Source organism: Mobula hypostoma, chromosome 15, assembly GCF_963921235.1.
Source record: "Mobula hypostoma chromosome 15, sMobHyp1.1, whole genome shotgun sequence".
NCBI lineage: Eukaryota > Metazoa > Chordata > Chondrichthyes > Myliobatiformes > Myliobatidae > Mobula > Mobula hypostoma.
In genome coordinates this window covers 16769218-16790028 of record NC_086111.1, presented here as the reverse complement: position 1 = coordinate 16790028, position 20811 = coordinate 16769218, and the positions used below count along the sequence as shown (strand labels likewise).

General features: G+C 44.0%; 1 protein-coding gene across 8 annotated transcripts in view; it reads right to left on the bottom strand.

Annotated features, from left to right (window-relative positions):
- dock3 (dedicator of cytokinesis 3) overlaps window positions 1–20811 on the bottom strand; it is a 966938-nt gene that overhangs the window by 623577 nt on the left and 322550 nt on the right. For all 8 annotated transcript variants that reach the window (XM_063067780.1, XM_063067785.1, XM_063067784.1 and 5 more), the window contains exon 6: window positions 9199–9347. In XM_063067780.1, coding sequence (XP_062923850.1) covers window positions 9199–9347 — 149 coding nt within the window. The remainder of the gene's footprint in view (window positions 1–9198; window positions 9348–20811) is intronic.

Below are 20811 nucleotides of genomic sequence, written 5' to 3'. Positions count from 1 at the left end.
CAAATAAAATAGCCAAAAATTAGTGCTCATTTTGCTGAGTGCAATAGATGGAAATGCATATAGTTTGCTTAGATGTTTAACTGCTCCAACCAAAACAGCCAAAATAAGCTTAGCTGATATCGTGAAAGTAATGCAGTAACATTTAAAACCAAAACCATTGTTGTCTGAAGAATGATTTAAGCTTCATAAGCAGAATCAAAAGACAGGGGAGTCCATTTCAGTTTATGTGGCTGAATTGAAGAAGTTGCCTGAGCATTATCAGTTCAGTCAACACACATCAAAGTTGCTGGTGAACGCAGCAGGCCAGGCAGCATCTCTAGGAAGAGGTACAGTCGACGTTTCAGGCCGAGACCCTTCGTCAGGACTAACTGAAGGAAGTTAGTAAGAGATTTGAAAGTGGGAGGGGGAGGGGGAATATCCAAAATGATAGGAGAAGACAGAAGGGGAAAGGATGGAGCCAAGAGCTGGACAGGTGATTGGCAAAGGGGATATGACAGGATTATGGGACAGGAGGCCTGGGGAGAAAGACGGGGGGGGGGACCCAGAGGATGGGCAAGGGGTATAGTCAGAGGAACAGAGGGAGAAAAAGGAGAGTGAGAGAAAGAATGTGTGTATAAAAATAAATAACAGATGGGGTACGAGGGGGAGGTGGGGCATTAGCAGAAGTTAGAGAAGTCAGTGTTCATGCCATCAGGTTGGAGGCTACCCAGACGGAATATAAGGTGTTGTTCCTCCAACCTGAGTGTAGCTTCATCTTTACAGTAGAGGAGGCCGAGGATAGACATGTCAGAATGAGATTGGGATGTGGAATTAAAATGTGCGGCCACTGGGAGATCCTGCTTTCTCTGGCGGACAGAGCGTAGGTGACAGAGCGTAGCGAAAGCAGGATCTCCCACTGGCCACACATTTTAATTCCACATCCCATTCCCATTCTGACATGTCTATCCACTGCCTCGTCTACTGTAAAGATGAGCCACACTTAGGTTGGAGAAACAACACCTTATATTCTGTCTGGGTAGCCTCCAACCTGATGGCATGAACATTGACTTCTCTAACTTTTGCTAATGCCCCACCTCCCCCTCGTACCCCATCTGTTATTTATTTTTATACACACATTCTTTCTGTCACTCTCCTTTTTCTCCCTCTGTCCCTCTGACTATACCCCATGCCCATCCTCGGGGTTTCCCCCCCACCCCTTGTCTTTCTCCCCGGGCCTCCTGTCCCATAATCCTCTCATATCCCCTTTGCTAATCACCTGTCCAGCTCTTGGCTCCATCCCTCCCCCTCCTGTCTTCTCCTATCATTTTGGATATCCCCCTCCCCCTTTCAAAATTACTAACTTCCTTCAGTTAGTCCTGACGAAGGGTCTCGGCCTGAAACGCCGACTGTACCTCTTCCTAGAGATGCTGCCTGGCCTGCTGCGTTCACCAGCAACTTTGATGTGTGTTGCTTGAATTTCCAGCATCTGCAGAATTCCTGTTGTTTGCATTATCAGTTCAGTGATGGATTTATTGACACACTGAGAGATCGTTTGTGAAGCCTTACAAGAAAGCATTCAAAAATGGCTCCTAACTGAAGCACAACTCACATTTAAAAGAGCAGATGAAATCACTGTACCAATGGAAACAGCATCCAGAGACACAATTGAGTTACAGGCAGTAATGAAAATGAGTGTGAACAAAATTGCAATGTCTAAACAGAAACCTCTCTGGCCAAACACATTGTGTTACTGTTGTGGCAGGGGCTCAAATACACCAGACCAGGGCACATACAAAGATCACGTCCAGTAGACAAAAATGGGTCTGCACAGGGAAGAGAAAAAGATATTAAGTCAAGTTGCAGCTTCAAAAATTCACCAACCTGCATGCAGTTGATGAAAAATCTGAACATTATTAGAATGACACAGGACTAGGTAGCCTTGAGCTATATAATGTGAAAACTAACAGGAGAGAAAGTATATATGGCTTACACCGAAAGTGAATGGCAAATTAATTAAAATGGAGTTGGACACTGGCTCAGCTGTTTCAGTCATTCCAGAAAATGAGTTTGAACAGCATTTCAAAGATACTGAACTGAAACCTGTAGATATCAAACTAAGAACTTATAATGGAGAAAAGTTAACTCCTGTGGGAATGACATTCATGAGGACATGAGTGGCTAAGATAACTACAACTTGATTGGAATTCATCCGTCATTTGCACGTCACGCCCCCGCAAGAGAGTCAACTGAAAGCAAATTAACAAATGTACTGGATGATACCAAAGCAGAGTTCAAGGATGGTATTGAAAAACTTGAAACGTATCAAGTATAAAATAATGTGAAATGAAAATGCCGCACCCAAGTTTTACAAAGCCAGTTTCACCATCTGTGATAAAGTAGCCGGTAAGCTAGACTGCATGGAGACTGAAGGAATTTTTTCAAAAGCTGAGTGGAGCCCATGGGTAATGACAGTAGTCCCAGTAGCCAAGAAGGATGGGTCTTGTCAGGATCTGCGGTGATTTTAAGATCACCACCAACCCAGTACTGAAAGCAGATCAATATTCTCTGCACAGGATGAAGGATGATCACAAAGTGCTTTATCATCATACTGTAATAGTCTTATTTTTGGGGTAGCATCTGAACTTATGTTCTGGCAGAAAGCTATGGACCAAATGCTGCAAGGTTGCCCAGGCTGTCAGTGTTACCTGGATGACATCATTGTTACCAGTGAGGATGACAAGGAACATCTCCAAAATCTCAAGATAGCGTTAAAAAGATTAGAAGATTATGGACTTAGTAGAACACAATAAGTGCGAATTCTTTAAACCAAGCATCACTTACCATTGTCAGTCAACTGACAGACAAGGATTACACAAGCGTGTTGACTAAATTCAAGATGTGGTGGATGCCCTAAGCCCAAAGGATGTGTTGCAGCTGCAATATTTTTTAGGTATTAACAATTACCATAAGCAGTTCCTACTAAACGTGACCACTGTGCTCCTCCCCTTGACCTCACTACCACATATCGGGAAAAAATAGCAATGGCAAAGTGTGTGTTTAAAGAGTGTGTGTGTGTGTGTGTGTGTGTGGTGTGTGTGGTGGGTGTGTGTGTGTGTATGTAAATAAAATGACTAGAGAGCTATAAGTTACATACTTGAATTGAAATGCATTCTATTTTGAGTTAAGAGTTTATACCTAAACTGGGAGGAGTAAAGTGTATTTAATATTATACTTTATACTTTATTGTCGCCAAACAATTGATACTAGAACGTACAATCATTACAGCGATATTTATTCTGCGCTTCCCGCTCCTGAGTACAAATCGATAGTAAATATTAAAAATTTAAATTACAAATCATAAATAGAAAATAGAAAATGGAAAGTAAGGTAGTGCAAAAAAACCGAGAGGCAGGTCCGGATATTTGGAGGGTACGGCCCAGATCCGGGTCAGGATAGTTCAGTAATATTTGAGTAATATTGTAAATATATTGTTTGATTAGGCTTTCTTTGTTTGCTAACATATGTTATGGATTATATGTAAGAATTACATGAATGGCACATGTCATTACACCACTATGACATATGAGTCTTACTGGGAAAAAAAAGAAAGAAAAACTAAGTAGGCAAATGTCCCGGATCCTGTGTTGTCCTTTCAATTAGTTTTTGAAGTTACAAAACAGACACTAACAAGTTCAGAGAATGTAGAAACTGGGACCATGGAGGGAACCTAGTGAACCATGAGGGCTTATAATAGTTAGATAGTGGATAAACAGAGTTTATCTCTTTTTCTTTTATAGGTCTAACTTGAATATTAAAGAAGCAATATCGCTGAGCACACGACAGTCAAATTTCTTTCGTATTTTCCTCTGAAAAATTATATAATACTAAAGATGTAACAATAATAATAATAATACTGAAGTAAACATGCATAAAACAAGAGTTTAATAAGCCTGAACACTTCAGGACTTACATCTAGAATAACCTAAAATGTACAAAATACATATTTATGAAATGGCTTTAAGGCAGAATTTAAAAAAAATATTTAAGTAGCATTTCAGAGTTAATAAACCATCTGGTATATTAACTCTTTGTATTAAGGTTATAAAGCAAAAAATAGGGTTTATGGAGTGTCCATGGAGGAGTAGCACCTCTGGTGGGGTTTGTCTTGTCCAGTTTGGGACACCACCTTTGGTCACCATGGACATGCAGCTCTCACCTGTGGCTCCATGTAGCTCTTTGCATGCAACAACGGCCACACCCCAGTACACGTCTTTGACAGGCAGGCTAAACCAGGTGAGGGTAGCTGGTGGACCTCATACCATGGAGAGGCAGAGATATGCCTGAACTAGGACATTGTCAGTTTCAGTGGACTGGACAGATGAAATCGACAGTGAGATTCTATGAACAAGAAGGTGGTTAAGCAATACTTTGTGGAGAGCGAAAGGCTTGACAAGACACAGTACACAAGACACATGGTCATCCACTGCGACCTAGGAAGACCCAAATGTGATGACTACTCGTACTTCTGGACCTGGACTTCTGAGGTCAAGAGAGTGGAACAGCCCCTAATGCAATGGCTTTTACGCTTTCAAAACTCTCCTGCACGGGCTTCCTGTCATCATCAGATATGAGGGACAACCAACAAGGCAAAACATGTTTCTTCCATAAATCTATAAAAGTCATTATGAAAATAACAATGTAAGCCAAGCCAACAAACTGATATGAATGCTCTGGTTTGCTTTGAATTTCTTCTCCGATCATAATGTGAGGTTTACAGTATGTTCAGTACAAAGCCATCAGCTCAGAGCTGTGCATCTGTTACTCACTGCAGGCATTGAGTAGCTTCAGGATTATACTTCTTTACAATCTACAACTTCCTGCTGTGGGAATATTTACTATGAAGCTGGGGACCAATATTGATTCAATGAACACTGAAGCAGTGTTCAGAATTATTCTGGAGTTATGAAATCATGGATAGCAGACATTAATTAAAATGAGGACGCAAGAGACTGCAGAGCCTGTCTTCAGCAATTAAAACTTGTTTACCATTTAACTTTAACATGCTTTGGGGTCATTGAGATGAATCATTGCATGTGGGACATTCTGAATTCTGCACCATTGAAACAATGCAAGGGAGATAGTGGATAATGTTCACATTCATTGGTGCTAAATGAAACCTAAAGAATGAGATCAGGAAGGCATTAGGTGGTTGTCTCCTATATTAACACATTGTTAAAAGTTTATCATAGAACAGTACAGCTCAGTAACAGACCATTTCGCTGAAGATATTGCACCGAACAGCTCTATTTCCATCTTTAATATCTTTATTTTTCCCTTTCAGTGTTCTTTTGAAGACCCTGACTTGGAGTTACATGCAGACTTCGGTCCTTTGTGGGAATGGGACCCGTTCTCAGGGTTTCAGGACCGGCCATTGTTTGGCATGCCAAGGGTTCGGCCTGCTTCCTTGCTTTTATTTGGAAGCCTAAGATCTCAGGGCTCTAGAGACGGGTGGATCGAGGGTCGGTGTCACAGCAGGAGACTCGTTTGTCGTCGGGGAGGCCGGAAAATCTTTCGCTGTGGGCCCGAAGACCTGAGATCTTTGTGGTCTTCAGGCACAGAGCTCATAATCAGCGACAAAACGGACTTTTTTAACATAGTAAACCAGCAGGTTGTCGTTATGTCTTCCGCTCGCTATGAAAATGGGGGACACCTCCCTCTCCCTTATTAGGGAGAGAGAGAACCTGTGGTTTGTTGAATGCCGGATGAAATTCGATAGTCTTTGGGGTAACTGCAAGTCTGAGTTTTTGCTCTCGCCTAGCTCACGCTTGTGCTCGGTTGTGGGTGTGCTTTTTTTTGCTGGGGTGAAGGGGGCAGTGTCGCTTGCTGCCGCCTACACACAGGAGGGGAAAGCTGGGGGGGTACTTTGGGGTTCTCATGTTTAACTGTCATGCATTTTTTGGGGCACTTCTCTGTTTTCGTGGATGTTTGCGAAGAAAAAGCATTTCAGGATGTATATTGTACACATTTCTCTGACATTAAATTGGATCTTTGAACCTTTGAATTGTTTATTGTTATATTTGTGTTTAAAAGGTATAAAACATTGTGCATTGTGAATAAAGTTCTTTTATATCTTCTAGTTACAGCTTCCGTGTGGTTCAGTTTGTCAGTTTCACAGTATCAATCATACTTTAAAACCTGCTGTCAACCTGAAACTATGTGCAGATTAACAGCAGAAACAGCATACTGAGAAAGAACTACATCAACTTACACTCAATACATCACATTAAAATTCTACAGTCTTGTCACATCTAGGTCTAAATGATAGTGGACAATTAAACAGTGAAGATGTTATGATGCAGTTCCAGGGAACAGAATGTGGATTAGAAACATAGAAACATAGAAAATAGGTGCAGGAGTAGGACATTCGGCCCTTCGAGCTTGCACCGCCATTTATTATGATCATGGCTGATCATCCAACTCAGAACCCCACCCCAGCCTTCCCTTCATACCCCCTGACCCCCGTAGCCACAAGGGCCATATCTAACTCCCTCTTAAATATAGCCAATGAACTGGCCTCAACTGTTTCCTGTGGCAGAGAATTCCACAGATTCACCACTCTCTGTGTGAAGAAGTTTTTCCTAATCTCGGTCCTAAAAGGCTTCCCCTCTATCCTCAAACTGTGGCCCCTCGTTCTGGACTTCCCCAACATCGGGAACAATCTTCCTGCATCTAGCCTGTCCAATCCCTTTAGGATTTTATACGTTTCAATCAGATCCCCCCTCAATCTTCTAAATTCCAACGAGTACAAGCCCAGTTCATCCAGTCTTTCTTCATATGAAAGTCCTGCCATCCCAGGAATCAATCTGGTGAACCTTCTTTGTACTCCCTCTATGGCAAGGGTGTCTTTCCTCAGATTAGGGGACCAAAACTGCACACAATACTCCAGGTGTGGTCTCACCAAGGCCTTGTACAACTGCAGTAGTACCTCCCTGCTCCTGTACTCGAATCCTCTCGCTATAAATGCCAGCATACCATTCGCCTTTTTCACCGCCTGCTGTACCTGCATGCCCACTTTCAATGACTGGTGTATAATGACACCCAGGTCTCGTTGCACCTCCCCTTTTCCTAATCGGCCACCATTCAGATAATAATCTGTTTTCCTATTTTTGCCACCAAAGTGGATAACTTCACATTTATCCACATTAAATTGCATCTGCCATGAATTTGCCCACTCACCCAACCTATCCAAGTCACCCTGCATCCTCTTAGCATCCTCCTCACAGCTAACACTGCCACCCAGCTTCGTGTCATCCGCAAACTTGGAGATGCTGCATTCAATTCCCTCATCCAAGTCATTAATATATATTGTAAACAACTGGGGTCCCAGCACTGAGATTCTAAAGAAATGGCAAAACATTTACAAACTTCTTCAGCTGGAGAGGCCAGTGGATGATTATTTGAGCATCTCCTAGAGGTAACTGTAATTTCAGAAGCCAATTTTCCAATTTTAATTCACTCCACAGCTTTTCTACAAATGGCACTGCATATAAAAAAGATTACAGGACCAGATATTATCATTGGAGTGTTGAAAATAGCATCTTAGTATTCTAGCCAAGCTGTCTCAATATTGTTAAAACACTGCAACTAATTGTCAGTGTGGAAAGGTGTCATTTCCAAAATGCAGGACAAATTCATTCCGGTTATTACCCTGTCAGTCTGCTCTCAAAATGATTGTCAGTCCCATCAAACAGCACTTAGTCAATTAATAAATTTGATTTCACTTGGGAAACATAGCTCTTGATCTCATATTAACTTTATTCCAAAAATATGCTGTATTTGGCGGGGGGGGGGGGCGGTGAAAGTAGCCATCCTTGATATAAAAGCTGGACTGATAACAAAGTATCTTTGGTAAAGTCAATGGCTATGAAGAATCATTTCAGTCTGTGGATAACAGTTCAGGAACTCTTTAGTCTAGTGGTTGTCAGCTGTTTCATTAACGCCTTTCCTACCAGCATAAGGTCAAAAGTGGGATATTCACCGATGACTGCACAATGTCTGTTCGACTTATAAAATTCAAATAAGGCAATTGAATATAAGGCAACTGCTGCAGTCCTATTATTGATGTAAAATTTACAACTTGCATTATCATGTAGGAAGTTTAAAACCCTAGTCAGTAAATTTACAGACAAAACTGAGTCAAAAAACATTTGAAAAGGGTATCTTCTATTGAAGAATATACAGTAATAGCATGAAAAGCTGAGCTGATGCATTAAAGAATAGGAAGACAATGATCAGGACTACATAAGTAAAATCACTTTAAGTACTTATGTTCAATTGCTTGTTAGACTTTTTAAATTATTGTATGCACATGAGAGCGGTCTCATCACTTTATTGAATATTTCAAAATGAATTCTTCAAAGGAATTCTTTGTGCTAATTGCTTGACTGGCACATGAAATTTCACCTTCAAATAATCCCTGCTGCCCCCCCAACTTCATGTAGGCAACCATGCAGCTAACACGATATATGAAAGCAAATGGGGAATGATCAGTGAAGAGGTAAAGTGAGATGAAAATCTTTCTCCAATTCAGATATCCAGAGATGACGAACAAATATGCCCCTAAAACTATGCAAGATTCACTGTATGGCTATAAATAACTTAAATGTATTAGCAATTGTAGGTAAAAAAAAATCACAGAATAGATTGTAGCTAATTATAGCCTTTTTAGTCAGCAGTAGATTCACTACTGCCACAAACAGCCAACTCCCTGTCAATGCTTACAAAGGAATTCTTCATGCTAAATACTTGATAGGCACATAAAATTTCCAGTTAAAATATGCAAGCTAAAAATAATCTAGTTTAAATTCACAGGCTAAATTGGGACAGGGAAAAATTGGTACAGACAAAGAAATTCCAAATTAGACATCAATGATCTGCACCCTAATATTAAATGTATTCTCATTGCTTAGATAAATTACATTTCAGAAGCTGGTCTGTAATTTACAACTATTTAAAGATTTAACAATGGTCTTATTGGGACAAAAGAGAATCAGTCCCACTTTAAATCATTGAACTTTGGTTTTTGGATCATGTAACTCACACATACCCTGCATTGTTTTGACCACTGAAGGGACAGTTTCACAAGGTGATTACGGACAATTATAAGAACAGTCAGCATTGTATAAAATACTTTTAACCAAATTCTCTGAATGAACTTACTCATTGCCCCAATCCAAGCGGACTGTGATGTGTCGCTTGACATCACGAATTTGGTCCTGGGTGAGATGACCAGACAAAAGCTGCCTCCGCAAGTCGATCAGTTCATTCATTACATGCCGCAGTTTGTAAAATAAATCCACCTTGTGTTTCTAAAGAAGGAAAAAAATTGTAAGTTATTTAAACAATAATTTTATGATTTCTTGATTAGTTATCTTTAATTATCAACTTAACTTTATAGCTGTATGTTTATTCCCCCAATCAGAAACTTGCTATTTTCTGACCACACACACTCCAGTAAGCAACAGAGGGGAAGAATCCAAATGTTTTCCACTTTACAGAGCCAGGAACTTGTTTAGTTCTTTAAAATCAAAATCAAATACACCTGTCAGAGTTAATGCAGTGCAGCAGCACATAATAAATGTTTATTTTTGCTGCATTAGCATCATGCAAAAAATCTGAAGAATGTTCCCTTATTCATTGGTCTGTGCTTTAGTATTTCCTATTAATGGTTATACTTAGGGCACGTTTGAAGAAGAGTAATGATTATGTAAATAACTTTTGACTTTATATGGTCACATTTTTATTGGGGTCTTAGAACTAGAGCCCTGTAATTAGGAAGGCCCATTTCTTTTTGTCAGTCCAAAATAGATCTGAATCCTAATATGCCAAATCTACAGCAATATACAATTCCAGTGGATGCACACACTGACAAATGGACATGATGCTAGTAAGGTATGGGTCAGAATGTTATTATAAAGTATCATCAAGTTTGTGCTAAGTTTGTAAGTACATTTTTCTAACAAGGGCAAAAAGTACTAAAAAATGAAGGTGGAACATAAAACTCATGTAAATATATGCCAAACTTTGGCTAGGTTATAGTTTCAGGTGTAGTTTCAGGAAATCAATTTTTAATCATCTTTCACAGGAATGTTTTCTGTATTTTAATTTGAAAATGAGTTACTATATCCATTAGATATCAATGCCAACTATTGAAATTCTAACATTTCTAACAATTTTAATCCATGCTATTTTTTCCAAACAAAAGCCCAAAATTTGGTTTGCTTCATTTCAGAAGTCTTAAAAATCCTTTATGTATACCCCATGTCCAATCACACCCTTCGAAAGGCTGATTTATACTTGTCCGTCAAATGGACACTGTAACCTACACAAGTGGCCTACATGCGTTGTGAGCATTTATACTTGTGCATTGGTATGTCTGTGTCACTCTGCAATTCAGGCATGTCACGCATGTGCACACTCCTGCCCGCGCAAGGCTTCATGGTCATGGTAGTCTTTTTCGGGGTAAACAAGAAGCGAGCGTCTTTTTCCGTCAAAGCAAAATGTGTCCTCCATAATTTTGGAGGTCTGTAAAGCTTTATGGAAAGCATTGCAGCCAGAGTTCCTTCCCTGCCCTTCAGTCGCCCAATGGAAAGCTATTGCAACCCAGGAAGAAAAGCGATGCTACCAAGCGGACCAATCACAGCTGTTGCGGTCTGCATTGCCATGATGCACAGTTACATTTTGGGAGAGGTGCGCGTCAGGCTACGGCGTAGGGATCCACGTAGGCTCTGCGTAGGATTCCTACGCGTACCTACGGCATCAAGTTGCCACAGAAGTAGAAATCAGCCTTAAGGCACTGTACTGCTATGCTTTACACTGCATAAGGGGCATTACATAACTATCTGCATTGGTTCTATTGTTACTTTTAAGTGTCAATCAGCTGCCAACTGCAATCACTACAAGGTTCAGCCCTCAACTCCTTCCCACAACAGCTGACCAGCATTAACACACTGATCGCCACAAAGGAGAAATAAGCAACAAAGAAGAGATGGGAAAATCTGGAGATTCTGATCCATGAATTAAATGCCAGGAGGTATTTGACAAGGTATCTCATAGTAGGCTAATCCAGAAGATTAAAATACATGGGTTCCAGGTAACTTGATAGTTAGGATTCTGCGTTAACAGCCCATAGATAACATAGGATAGTAGTAGAAGAGTGTATTTCTGAGTTGAGGACCATGACAAGCAGTGATCCAGAGACCAGTGCTGAGATGTCAGTGGTTTATAACATATATAAGTGACATGGATGAAAAATGTAACCACAAGAAATTCTGCAGTTACTGGAAATCTTGAACACACAAAATACTGGAGAATCTCAGCAAGTCCATAAGACCATAAGATATAGGAGCAGAGGTTAGCCATTCAGCCCATCGAGTCTGCTCCACCATTCAATCATGGGCTGATCCAATTTTTCCAGTCATCCCCATTCCCCTTGCCTTCTCCCCATACTCTTTGATGCCATGGCCAATCAAGAACCTAGCTATCTCTGCCTTAAATACACCCAATGACTTGGCCTCCACAGCCTCTCGTGGCAACAAATTTCACAGACTTGCCACCCTCTGACTAAAGTAATTTCTCTGTATCTCTGTTCTACATGGACATCCTTCAATCCTGAAGTCCTAGACTCCCCTACCATGGGAAATAACTGTCATATCTAACCTGTTCAGGCCTTTTAACATTCGGAATGTTTCTTAATATTTGAAAGTTTTCTTACTGTGTTCCTTCACCATTTTGTATTAAGGAAAATGTACATAGCGTGGTTAGGAAATTTGCATTTAACACAAAAATTGGCAGAATTGTGGACAGTATAGAGTGCTATCAAAAATACAGCAGAATATAGATCAGTTACAGTAATGCAGTGGTCCCCAACCTCCGGGCGGCGGATCGATACATTGCCGCGAAGCATGCAGGGGTGCAGCGGTAGCTGGGATGCACCCAGCACATCTTTAAAAAAAAAGCTGAAATAAACAAGTTAATTAATTAGGTGCCGCCCGGCACATAAATGTTGGCCCAGATCAGAGACGATGCAATCAGCAACCAGCTCTGATCTGGGCCGACATTTACATGCCGGGCGGCACCTAATCCTACGGTGTTGCAGGAAAGATTCACTGCTAACGTAATGGTCTTTCTGTAGAAGTAGTGTTTGGGTTATGGTTAGAGATAACGGGTGCTTTGGAACATAAGCCATCCAATGAAGGGACTGTGTTTTCATGTTGTGTGCCTGACACCAGTGTGAGCTGGGACTTTTGTACGGTGGGAGATGAAGGGAGAAGAAGCCGGAGAGAAGAGGTCGTAGGATTCGACCCCGAACCCCATCGTATGATTCGACGAAGCCTGGAGAGATTGAAGGAAGATCAGTGAAGGGGAAACCGTGAGCTCTAACTTGTGCACATTAGACTGTTTCATTAAAATGGGCCCTCTTCTTGTTTTTGTTTTTTCTTTATTAACCCTTTAGTCAAATTAAGAATTATAAAGCTAAATCGTTTAATTATATGCGGTGTACTGCCTGTTATTTTGTGGTTCTTATTTGTAACAGGGTAACAAATCTCACAGCATCCACACAAACAGGGGGTTTCGGGGTTTTGCACCTCAATCTCACACTTTTGGCGGGGCTGGAGATTGTCTTCCCAAGACTTACACAGCAACAGAACCAGAGTGTTTTGATTGTGGGGATATCATCCAGGATAGATTTGTTGGATGCTGTGTGCTTGCCCTGAGCTTTGATCCAGTGGGTTGTGTGTTTAAGTCTATGCTAAACTATTGTCTGGTAAAGTAATTACGGTATGTGGTTATGGATGCTGCCGGGGTTGAGCGGTGGTACAAATCCATGGGGTTACTGGTAATGTAGGCATGCACGTTGAGTGGGGTAGACATTCATATCCCTGATAAATCGTTAATTTGAATTTTAAGTACTGTTAAAGCTGTAGGAAAAGTTACGATTATGGGGTGGAAGTTTGATAAAATGGCGGGTAAAGACTTTGTTTTAGTCCAAACTAGCACTGACCTAACAGCAGTGGAACTGCCTAGTACTATTGGGGCCCTGGGAGAGGGGGAGCTGTGGGCTGTCCATACTTTCCGGGTGGAGGAGAGTGTAGGGAAGTGGGCCGAATCGCAAGTTCAGTCTCCCGTAGCTGGGGGCGTAGACTTCAAAGATAGGGTGGTCTGATTTGGAATGTCTAATGAGTCCCTCAGTGTTGTAAGTGAGGAAGCAGATTTGATAGGTCTCAATGGCGAGGACTCTGGACACAGTCTTGGTAGTGAAGGATTTTATTTACAGAAGGCAAACGTGGGAAAATGGCAACAGAAGCAACACGCACACAATTCACAGTAGTCAGATCAGCAATAAAACACACGCGGACAATAAAACCGCGTGGGAACAAAGTACGTATACACACACACACACACACACACACACACAACCAAGGGAAAAGTCAATACGATACCCAACACCCCTCCACTCTGTGTGGGCACGGCTCTTCTGCTTAGGGACAATATCCATACTCCCAACTCTATTCAATGCACAACTCACCAACAGCAGGGATGTCCCTCGGAGACAGCAAAAAAACGAGAAAGGGTCAAGCACACGTGGCTTCCTTTATAGAGCAGCATGGCTGATGAGTCCAGCCTAGGTAATTCACAGGGAAGCCAATGGCTCGGTGCCAGCAGGGTTAAGCTGATTACAAAGGCCAATTGTCCAAGGTCAAATACAAGGCTAATTAAAGGGGCCAATAGTTAGGTGTGCATTGATGGGTGAGGAGAGGTCAAACCTTGATTGGCAGGTGGCGTGCCTTCCGACCAGGTAGTGGGCAGTGCTGTCAGGACTCCTCCAGTACAGTCCAACCCTTGGAAGCCGCGCCACCCGTCAAACATTACATGTAACACAGTGAAAGGGAAAGTAATATATCTTAATGGAAGTCTTACACTTAACTATTTCTAAGGTTAACGCTAATCATGACTATATAGAACTAAAGAAAGGCAGACGTGTTCTTAATAGTTTGGCAAGAACAACATAGTATACACACAGTGATGATAACCAGAATGAGTGCAATCGACCAGTGGATGACAGTTGCCCACCCCCGCCCCCCCCCCCCCACGACCCAAACAGCCACTAATTTCTCCATGAGGTGTCGTGCTGGAGGAGCTGGTCCCTTGATTTTTGAATTTTAGCCACCGAGTCCCGAATGTGAGCAGCCAAGTGGGTGATGTTACTCAACTCGTCAGGGATAAACGTGCAGCACTCCTTACCAATCACTGCACAGGTACCACCACCAGCAGCGAGTCGGTAATCCAGGGCCAGTCGATTCTACAGGGCGACCATCCTGACGGCCGCCAGCTCTGCCGCCGTTCGAGTGAGGGCATCTTCAGTGTGTTGCAGTGGCACTGCCGTGTCATTGGGCAGCGTCTTGAGCACACTGGCCATCTGGATCACCTTACGGGATAATCGGGCCGTACCATATCTGGGAAAGGCTATCATCCAGAATCTCTCCGCCTCCGTAATGGCCCCCTTGTCCCAGTGGCTGCTGTATGCCGGGTGCTCCAGTGAGAAGAGAAAATTCTGAGTTGGTAGCGGCCCTTACCTCCCTGGCGAATAAAAGGAAAAATGCCCAGGTTCAAAGTCCCAGCTACTGTAGGCTCCACTTGTTCTCAGGAAAAAAGCCCACCCCTAAAGGAGAAGAGGAGTACGACACTTCGGCGAAGCAGACCTCTCCGTTGTTAGATGAGTGGTATTGCTTTGATGACGTAAAACAATAGCACTTGGTTGAAAATTTGAGAGGGCGGGCTGCTGATGTAGTGGGAGCTATAATGGCACAGAGCCCCCCTGCCACTTCTGCGGCCTACATGCAAGCACTAGAAAAGGTGTTTGATGTGATGGGAAGCCCAATGGAGCTCATGACGGAGCTTCAGAACATGTGTCAGGAGGAGGGGGGAGAAGCTTTCTGCCTACATTTTTCCGCTGGAGAGACAGCAAAATTGCTTGCGGTGTAGAGGGGCCATTCAGACGGATGAGGTGGATCAGTTAAGGATGGATCAAATAGCGAAAGGCACCCAGTCCCAGACCTGATTGCTTGGGGTCTCCAACTGTCTCATAAGATGCGTTCCCCTCCCTCGTTTGTTGAGCTGATCAGAGAAGTATGAGAGGAGGAGCAGGCGTCGGAGGCATGGGAGGCCTCTGTCAGCAGGGTACAGTCCTCAGTAGTGATCCCCTGCATTGAAGTGACCATGTATAGCCCTCTCCAAGGAGTGGTAGAAGAGATCCTGGCAGAGTTGACAACTGAGGTGTCCCTGTTGTTATCAGCGGGTGTGCTCCCCGCCATCCCCCATATGATGGAGCTGATAGGGAGGTGAACTCTCTGTATAGAGGGCTGCTAGCAGTGTGGTCCTGCAAAAAGGGGAGCGGCTGGTATTTTCTGTTATAACTGTGGTGAAGAGGGACACTTCAGGCGGGAGTGTGAACAACGGGAAACCCCTCACAGAGTGAGCCCCCAGGTACCTAAACAGAGAGAGACGTTGGGAAAACTTAAAAGAGACCAAGGGTGGGGAAGGCCTGGCATCTCAGGGAGAACTCATTCCCAGCAACATATCAAGGAACACCCTCAAGCAAAAAACCCTATTCCTGAAGGCTTAGTGAGGCCAAGCTCCAGTGTATCACGACAGATGGAGAGTATTTATACTACAGCCATACTTGACACAGGGTCACAGATCACTTTGCTGTACCATTTGTTTTACAACCAGTATTTGATGCACTTACCATTGACACCACTCAGTGCACAAGAGATCTGGGGTCTTAGTGTAGGTGATTATTCATATGATGGCTATTTCAAAGGTACAATTTAATGTCAGATAAATGTATACAATATCTATCCTGAAATGATTTTTCTTCGCAACCATCCACAAAAACAGAGGAGTGCCCCAAAGAATGAACGACAATTAAATGTTAGACCCCTAAAGTCCCCCCAGCTCTCCCCTCCCGCGTGTAAGTGGCAGCAAGTAGCAATCCCCCCTCCCCCCACCAGCAAAAAAAAGCATCAGCACCACCACCGAGTACTCTAGCGTGAGCAAAGCAATAGAAAAACACAGACTTGCAGTTACCCCAAAGACTTCGCATTTCATCCGGTATTTGACATACCGCAGGTTCGCTCTCTCCCTAATAAGGGAGAAAGAGATGTCTCCATTCTCCCAGCAAGCGGGAGACATAACAAACAACTCGCTGGATAACTATGTTAAATGTCCATTCCGACACTTTTTTTGAGCTCTGTGCCTGAAGATTGCAAAGATCTCAGGTCTCCAGGCACACAGCGGATATTCTGACTCCCTGACGACACACAGGTCTCCTGTTGTGACACCGACCCTCAATCCGCCTGTCTCCAGAGCCCAAAGATCCTAGAATTCCTAATTCAAGCCGGACTCTTAGGCCGAGCCTTTGGAGTGTCGAACAACGGCCAGATATGGAACCCCAAGAGCAGGTCCCATTCCCGCAAAGAATCGTAGTCAAGCGTGTAACTTCAGGTCAGAGTCTTCAAAAGAACCCTGTAAGGGAAAATTGAGATATTAAAGATGGAAATAGAGCTGTTTCTGAAGGTGCAAGCAAAACTGTTAGACGCTATTTTTCAGGGAAGCTGGAGTTTTCAGAGGCAGATGTGGGAGTGTCTGAGGCCCTTGATACATTAGTGCTGAACCCCATTGAGAGGGGTGGAGTTTCAATTCTTGTGGGGACAAATACTCCTATTGTGAGGAGGCTAAAGACAGCCTGCAAGGAGAGAGCTAGAGAAAGCTTTCTGAAGACATTGTCCGTTCACCCGGTGTTTCGAGCTGCTTTTGAGGAAGTGCGTGGCTGCATTGGGCTGGATACTGAGTTTAGATGAGGGACTGTGTGGTTCACCCAGTCAAAGCCAATCGTGTTACGGCCTGGGAAAGTAACTAGAGTGATGGGAAACCTCAATTTTCTCGGAATGCCTGAGGACGAAGCCTTCTTGGTAGATGCTCCAGAAGACCACGAAGAGGAGTCGGGCATGCCTACTGAGGTACTGGTGAGGCTTGAACTGCAGAAGCCCTCGATTGTGCAGGCAAATAGGATGGCAGTGATTGTCAGAAACACCATGAAGAGGGTGGCTACCTTCAAGCAGGGGATGCCCCGGTGCATCTCTTCACGGTAATGTCTCATGTCCCTGTGAGACAAGCTGGGGAAAAACTATCTGCAAAAGGGGAGAAGTTGACCACTGAGTCATTCAACTTTGGGGACTCCCTGGTACCCAAAAAGGAGGTAGATAGAGAAGACATTGAAGCTGGACGGTGTCTTTTCTACTGATGAGTTTGATGTGGGTTGTTCCAAAAGCACTCACCACACTACCCTGGTGAACAAGGACACCTTGTACAAAGAAATGTCACAGCAACTGGCCCCTGTAGAGTTGGAAAACGTTCGGCAGTATTTGCGTAAGTTGAAGAAAGCTGGGATCATCACTGAGTCCAAAAGCCCCTATACGTCCCCAATAGTAGTGGCAGGAAGAAGAATGAGAAGATACAGATGTGCGTGGACTACAGGACTCTGAACGGGCATACCATCCCCAACCAGTATACGGTCCCAAGGATCGAAGACACACTGGCCTGTCTGAGTGGTGCGAAGTGGTTTAGTGTGCTGGACTTGAGGAGTAGATATTACCAAATCCCCATCAGTGAGGCTGACAAAGAGAAGACAGCATTTATATGTTCCCTAGGATCCTTCCAGTTCGAAAGGATGCCTCAGGGCATATTGGGAGCCCCTGTGACCTTCCAGCATATCATGGAGAAAACGGTGGGGGATATGAAATTGCTTGAGGTATTGGTGTATCTGGATGACCTCAGTGCTTAGGTCCACCTTGGAGGAACATGAAGCAAGGCTACTGAAGGCGCTGGACCGCCTGAAAGCTCAAGGGTTAAAACTTGCCCTGGACAAGTGTCAGTTCTGCAAGGCATCTGTCAGCTATGTTGGACATACAGTCTCACCAGATGGATCCATCTGAGATAGAGGCGATGACCACATAGCCAAGGCTCCAGACTGTGAGCGCTTTGCGCGCTTGTTCCTTGGGTTCTGTGGGTACTATCGGAGGTTCGTGAAGGGCTACACGAATGTGAGTCACTCTTTAAATCAGCTTGTGTGGTTACCCTCCCTTGGGGAAGAAAGGGAGGAGGACAAAAAGTATCTCAGCCCTTCGGAGCCTTTTGAAGCAAGCTGGGATGCGAAATGTGAAGAGGCCTTTCAGTTGCTGAAGGAGCTGCTGACACAGGCACCTGCGCTGGCTTTTGCAGGCCCCCAATTACTATATGTACTGAATACGGATGCCAGCAGAGAGAGCTTAGGGGGTGTCCTGTATCAGGACCAGGGCACTCGGTTGAGACCTGTTGTATTTGTCAGCCGGAGTCTGTCACCCCCTGAGAAAAACCATCCCACGTGCAATTTGGAGTTCCTAGCATTGAAATGGGCTGTGGTGGATAAGTTGAGTAACTAACCTCTATGGTACCAAGTTTGAGGTGAGGACAGACAACAAACCCCGAACTTATATCCTAACCTCAGCGAAATCAGATGCCACAGGCCACTGGTGGTTGGTGGCATTGTCTGCCTATGATTTTAGTCTGAAGTACTGGTCAGGAAGTAGGAAAATTGATGCTGATGCTTTGACCCGACATGCGCCTGAAGGGCTGGACAGGAACAAAGAGTGGGAGAGCGTTCCTGCCCCAGGAATGAAAGCCTTGTGCCAGTTTTCCATCACGGCAGAGGGAAGGCAAGGGCAGGATCGAGCAACAGATCAATTGGGAGCTTTTGATGACGCCATTCCACAAGCTACTGTAACCTGACTGCTCTGAAGAGAAACCAGTTACCGGAATTGAGAAGTGGTAGCTACTCAGCAAGATGTCTCGGGCATCCGTACCCATTTGGTCAGCGGTCGAAAAGGGAGACATGGCCCAAGCTGAGAAGACGAAACACGCTGCGGGTGCCTCCATTACTGAGATGATGACCCAGATTAGAGTTGAGGAACTAGATCCTATACCGGGTCACGTCGCCTTCGGATCAGCCTCGACGTTCCCTGCTGGTTCTGCCTGAGAATTACCGGAGGATTGTGTTGAAGTCACTTCATGATGATTCTGGTCATTTGGGGGGTTGAAAAGACCTATGGATTTCTCATAGATCGGTCCCACTGGCCCCAAATGAAGCTGGAGGTCAAACAGTACTACAAGTCGTACAGTCGATGCATACAGAGGAAGACGTTGCCTACGAGGCCTGCTCCATTGTTCCACTTGCAGAGTTTGGGACCCCTTGACCTGCTACGTATGGATTTCCTGTCAATAGAGCCAGATGCCAGCAACATGGCAAATACCTTAGTCATGACGGACCACTGCACCAAATATGTGCAAATTTCCATACCAAAGATCAGAGGGCATCCACGGAGACCAAAGAGTTATGGGAAAAATATTTCATTTATTATGCCCTTCCCAGATGGATACCTAGTGTTCAGGGATGGGATTTCGAGAGTAGGCTCATACATGAGTTACTGAGAATGCTTGGAGTCAAGGACCACGCCTTATCACCCACAGGGTAATCCCCAGTCCGATAAGTTTAATGGGACCTTGCTGGACATGATCAGAACCTTGGAAATCAGCAGGAACAAGTGGAGTCAACATATTGGACATCCGGTCCACTGCTACAACTGTACATGACATGAAGCTCCCGGGTACTCGTCATACTATCTGATGTTTGGGTGCGAGGTGAGGTTGTCCATTGACCTTTGTTTTGGGACTGGCGAGGGAGACCTACCACTGAAGACTTATCTGAAGTATGTGTCTGATATGAGAAGGGAGCTGAATTACCTGAAGTCGCGACTGCCAAGCAGAATCAAGGAAGTAAAAGGAGGTATGCTCAAAAGGTTAGGGTCTCCCAACTCATGCCGGGAGACCGAGTCATCATAAGCAATTTGGGGCTACCTGGGAAGCATAAGTTAGCTGACTGCTGGGCAGCTACGCCCTATGTAGTGGAGATGTCAAACATACCAGTTTTCCGGGTGAAACCAGAGGATGGGAATGGGCCTGTCAAGATTCTCCATCAATGCAGAGCGACTGAAGGACCAACAGCAGGAGAGATTATACCGCACCCGCCCCTGAATGGGATACGGACTGGGAGAATGAGGAAATGGGAGTGTGGTATATGCTGCATTTTGCTAACTCTCCACTGATTGAGGAAGAGTTTCCCAACCCTCTGACGCTGAGCCAGGTAAAATCATGGGGACTACCTGTGGCCAGACTGTGTTTCATTGGGACTATGAAAGAGATGAAGCGGGGCTCAGCCAATTGGCAGAAGGGTCCGAGTTGGAGGGCATGAGTCACAGACCAAGGGAGGCTTCACCAGAAGTATCCCAAGGAGTGTCTGAACCTGAAGAAGGAGATGACAGGGTAAGGAGGTCTCAAAGGATCAGGAGTCCACTAGATAGGCTGGCCTATGTAGCACCGGGAAAACAGAGTGTGGCACCTATCGCCTTCATAAGTTATGTCACTGCCATTTACACCTGGGTTGGCCTTTGTGTTTTATATGACGGAGTGGTAAATTATCTCAATATCATGAGGACATGACTAGTTTTGGTGAGGGGAGAGGGTAATACCCTTGGAAAGGTTTCAATGCTAATGTAATGTTCTTTCTGTAAAAGCAGTATTTGGGTTATGGTTAGAGATAACGGGTGCTTTGGAATGGTGAGCCGTCCAATGAAGGGAGTGTATTTTTGTGTTGTGTGCCTGACACCAGTGTGAGCT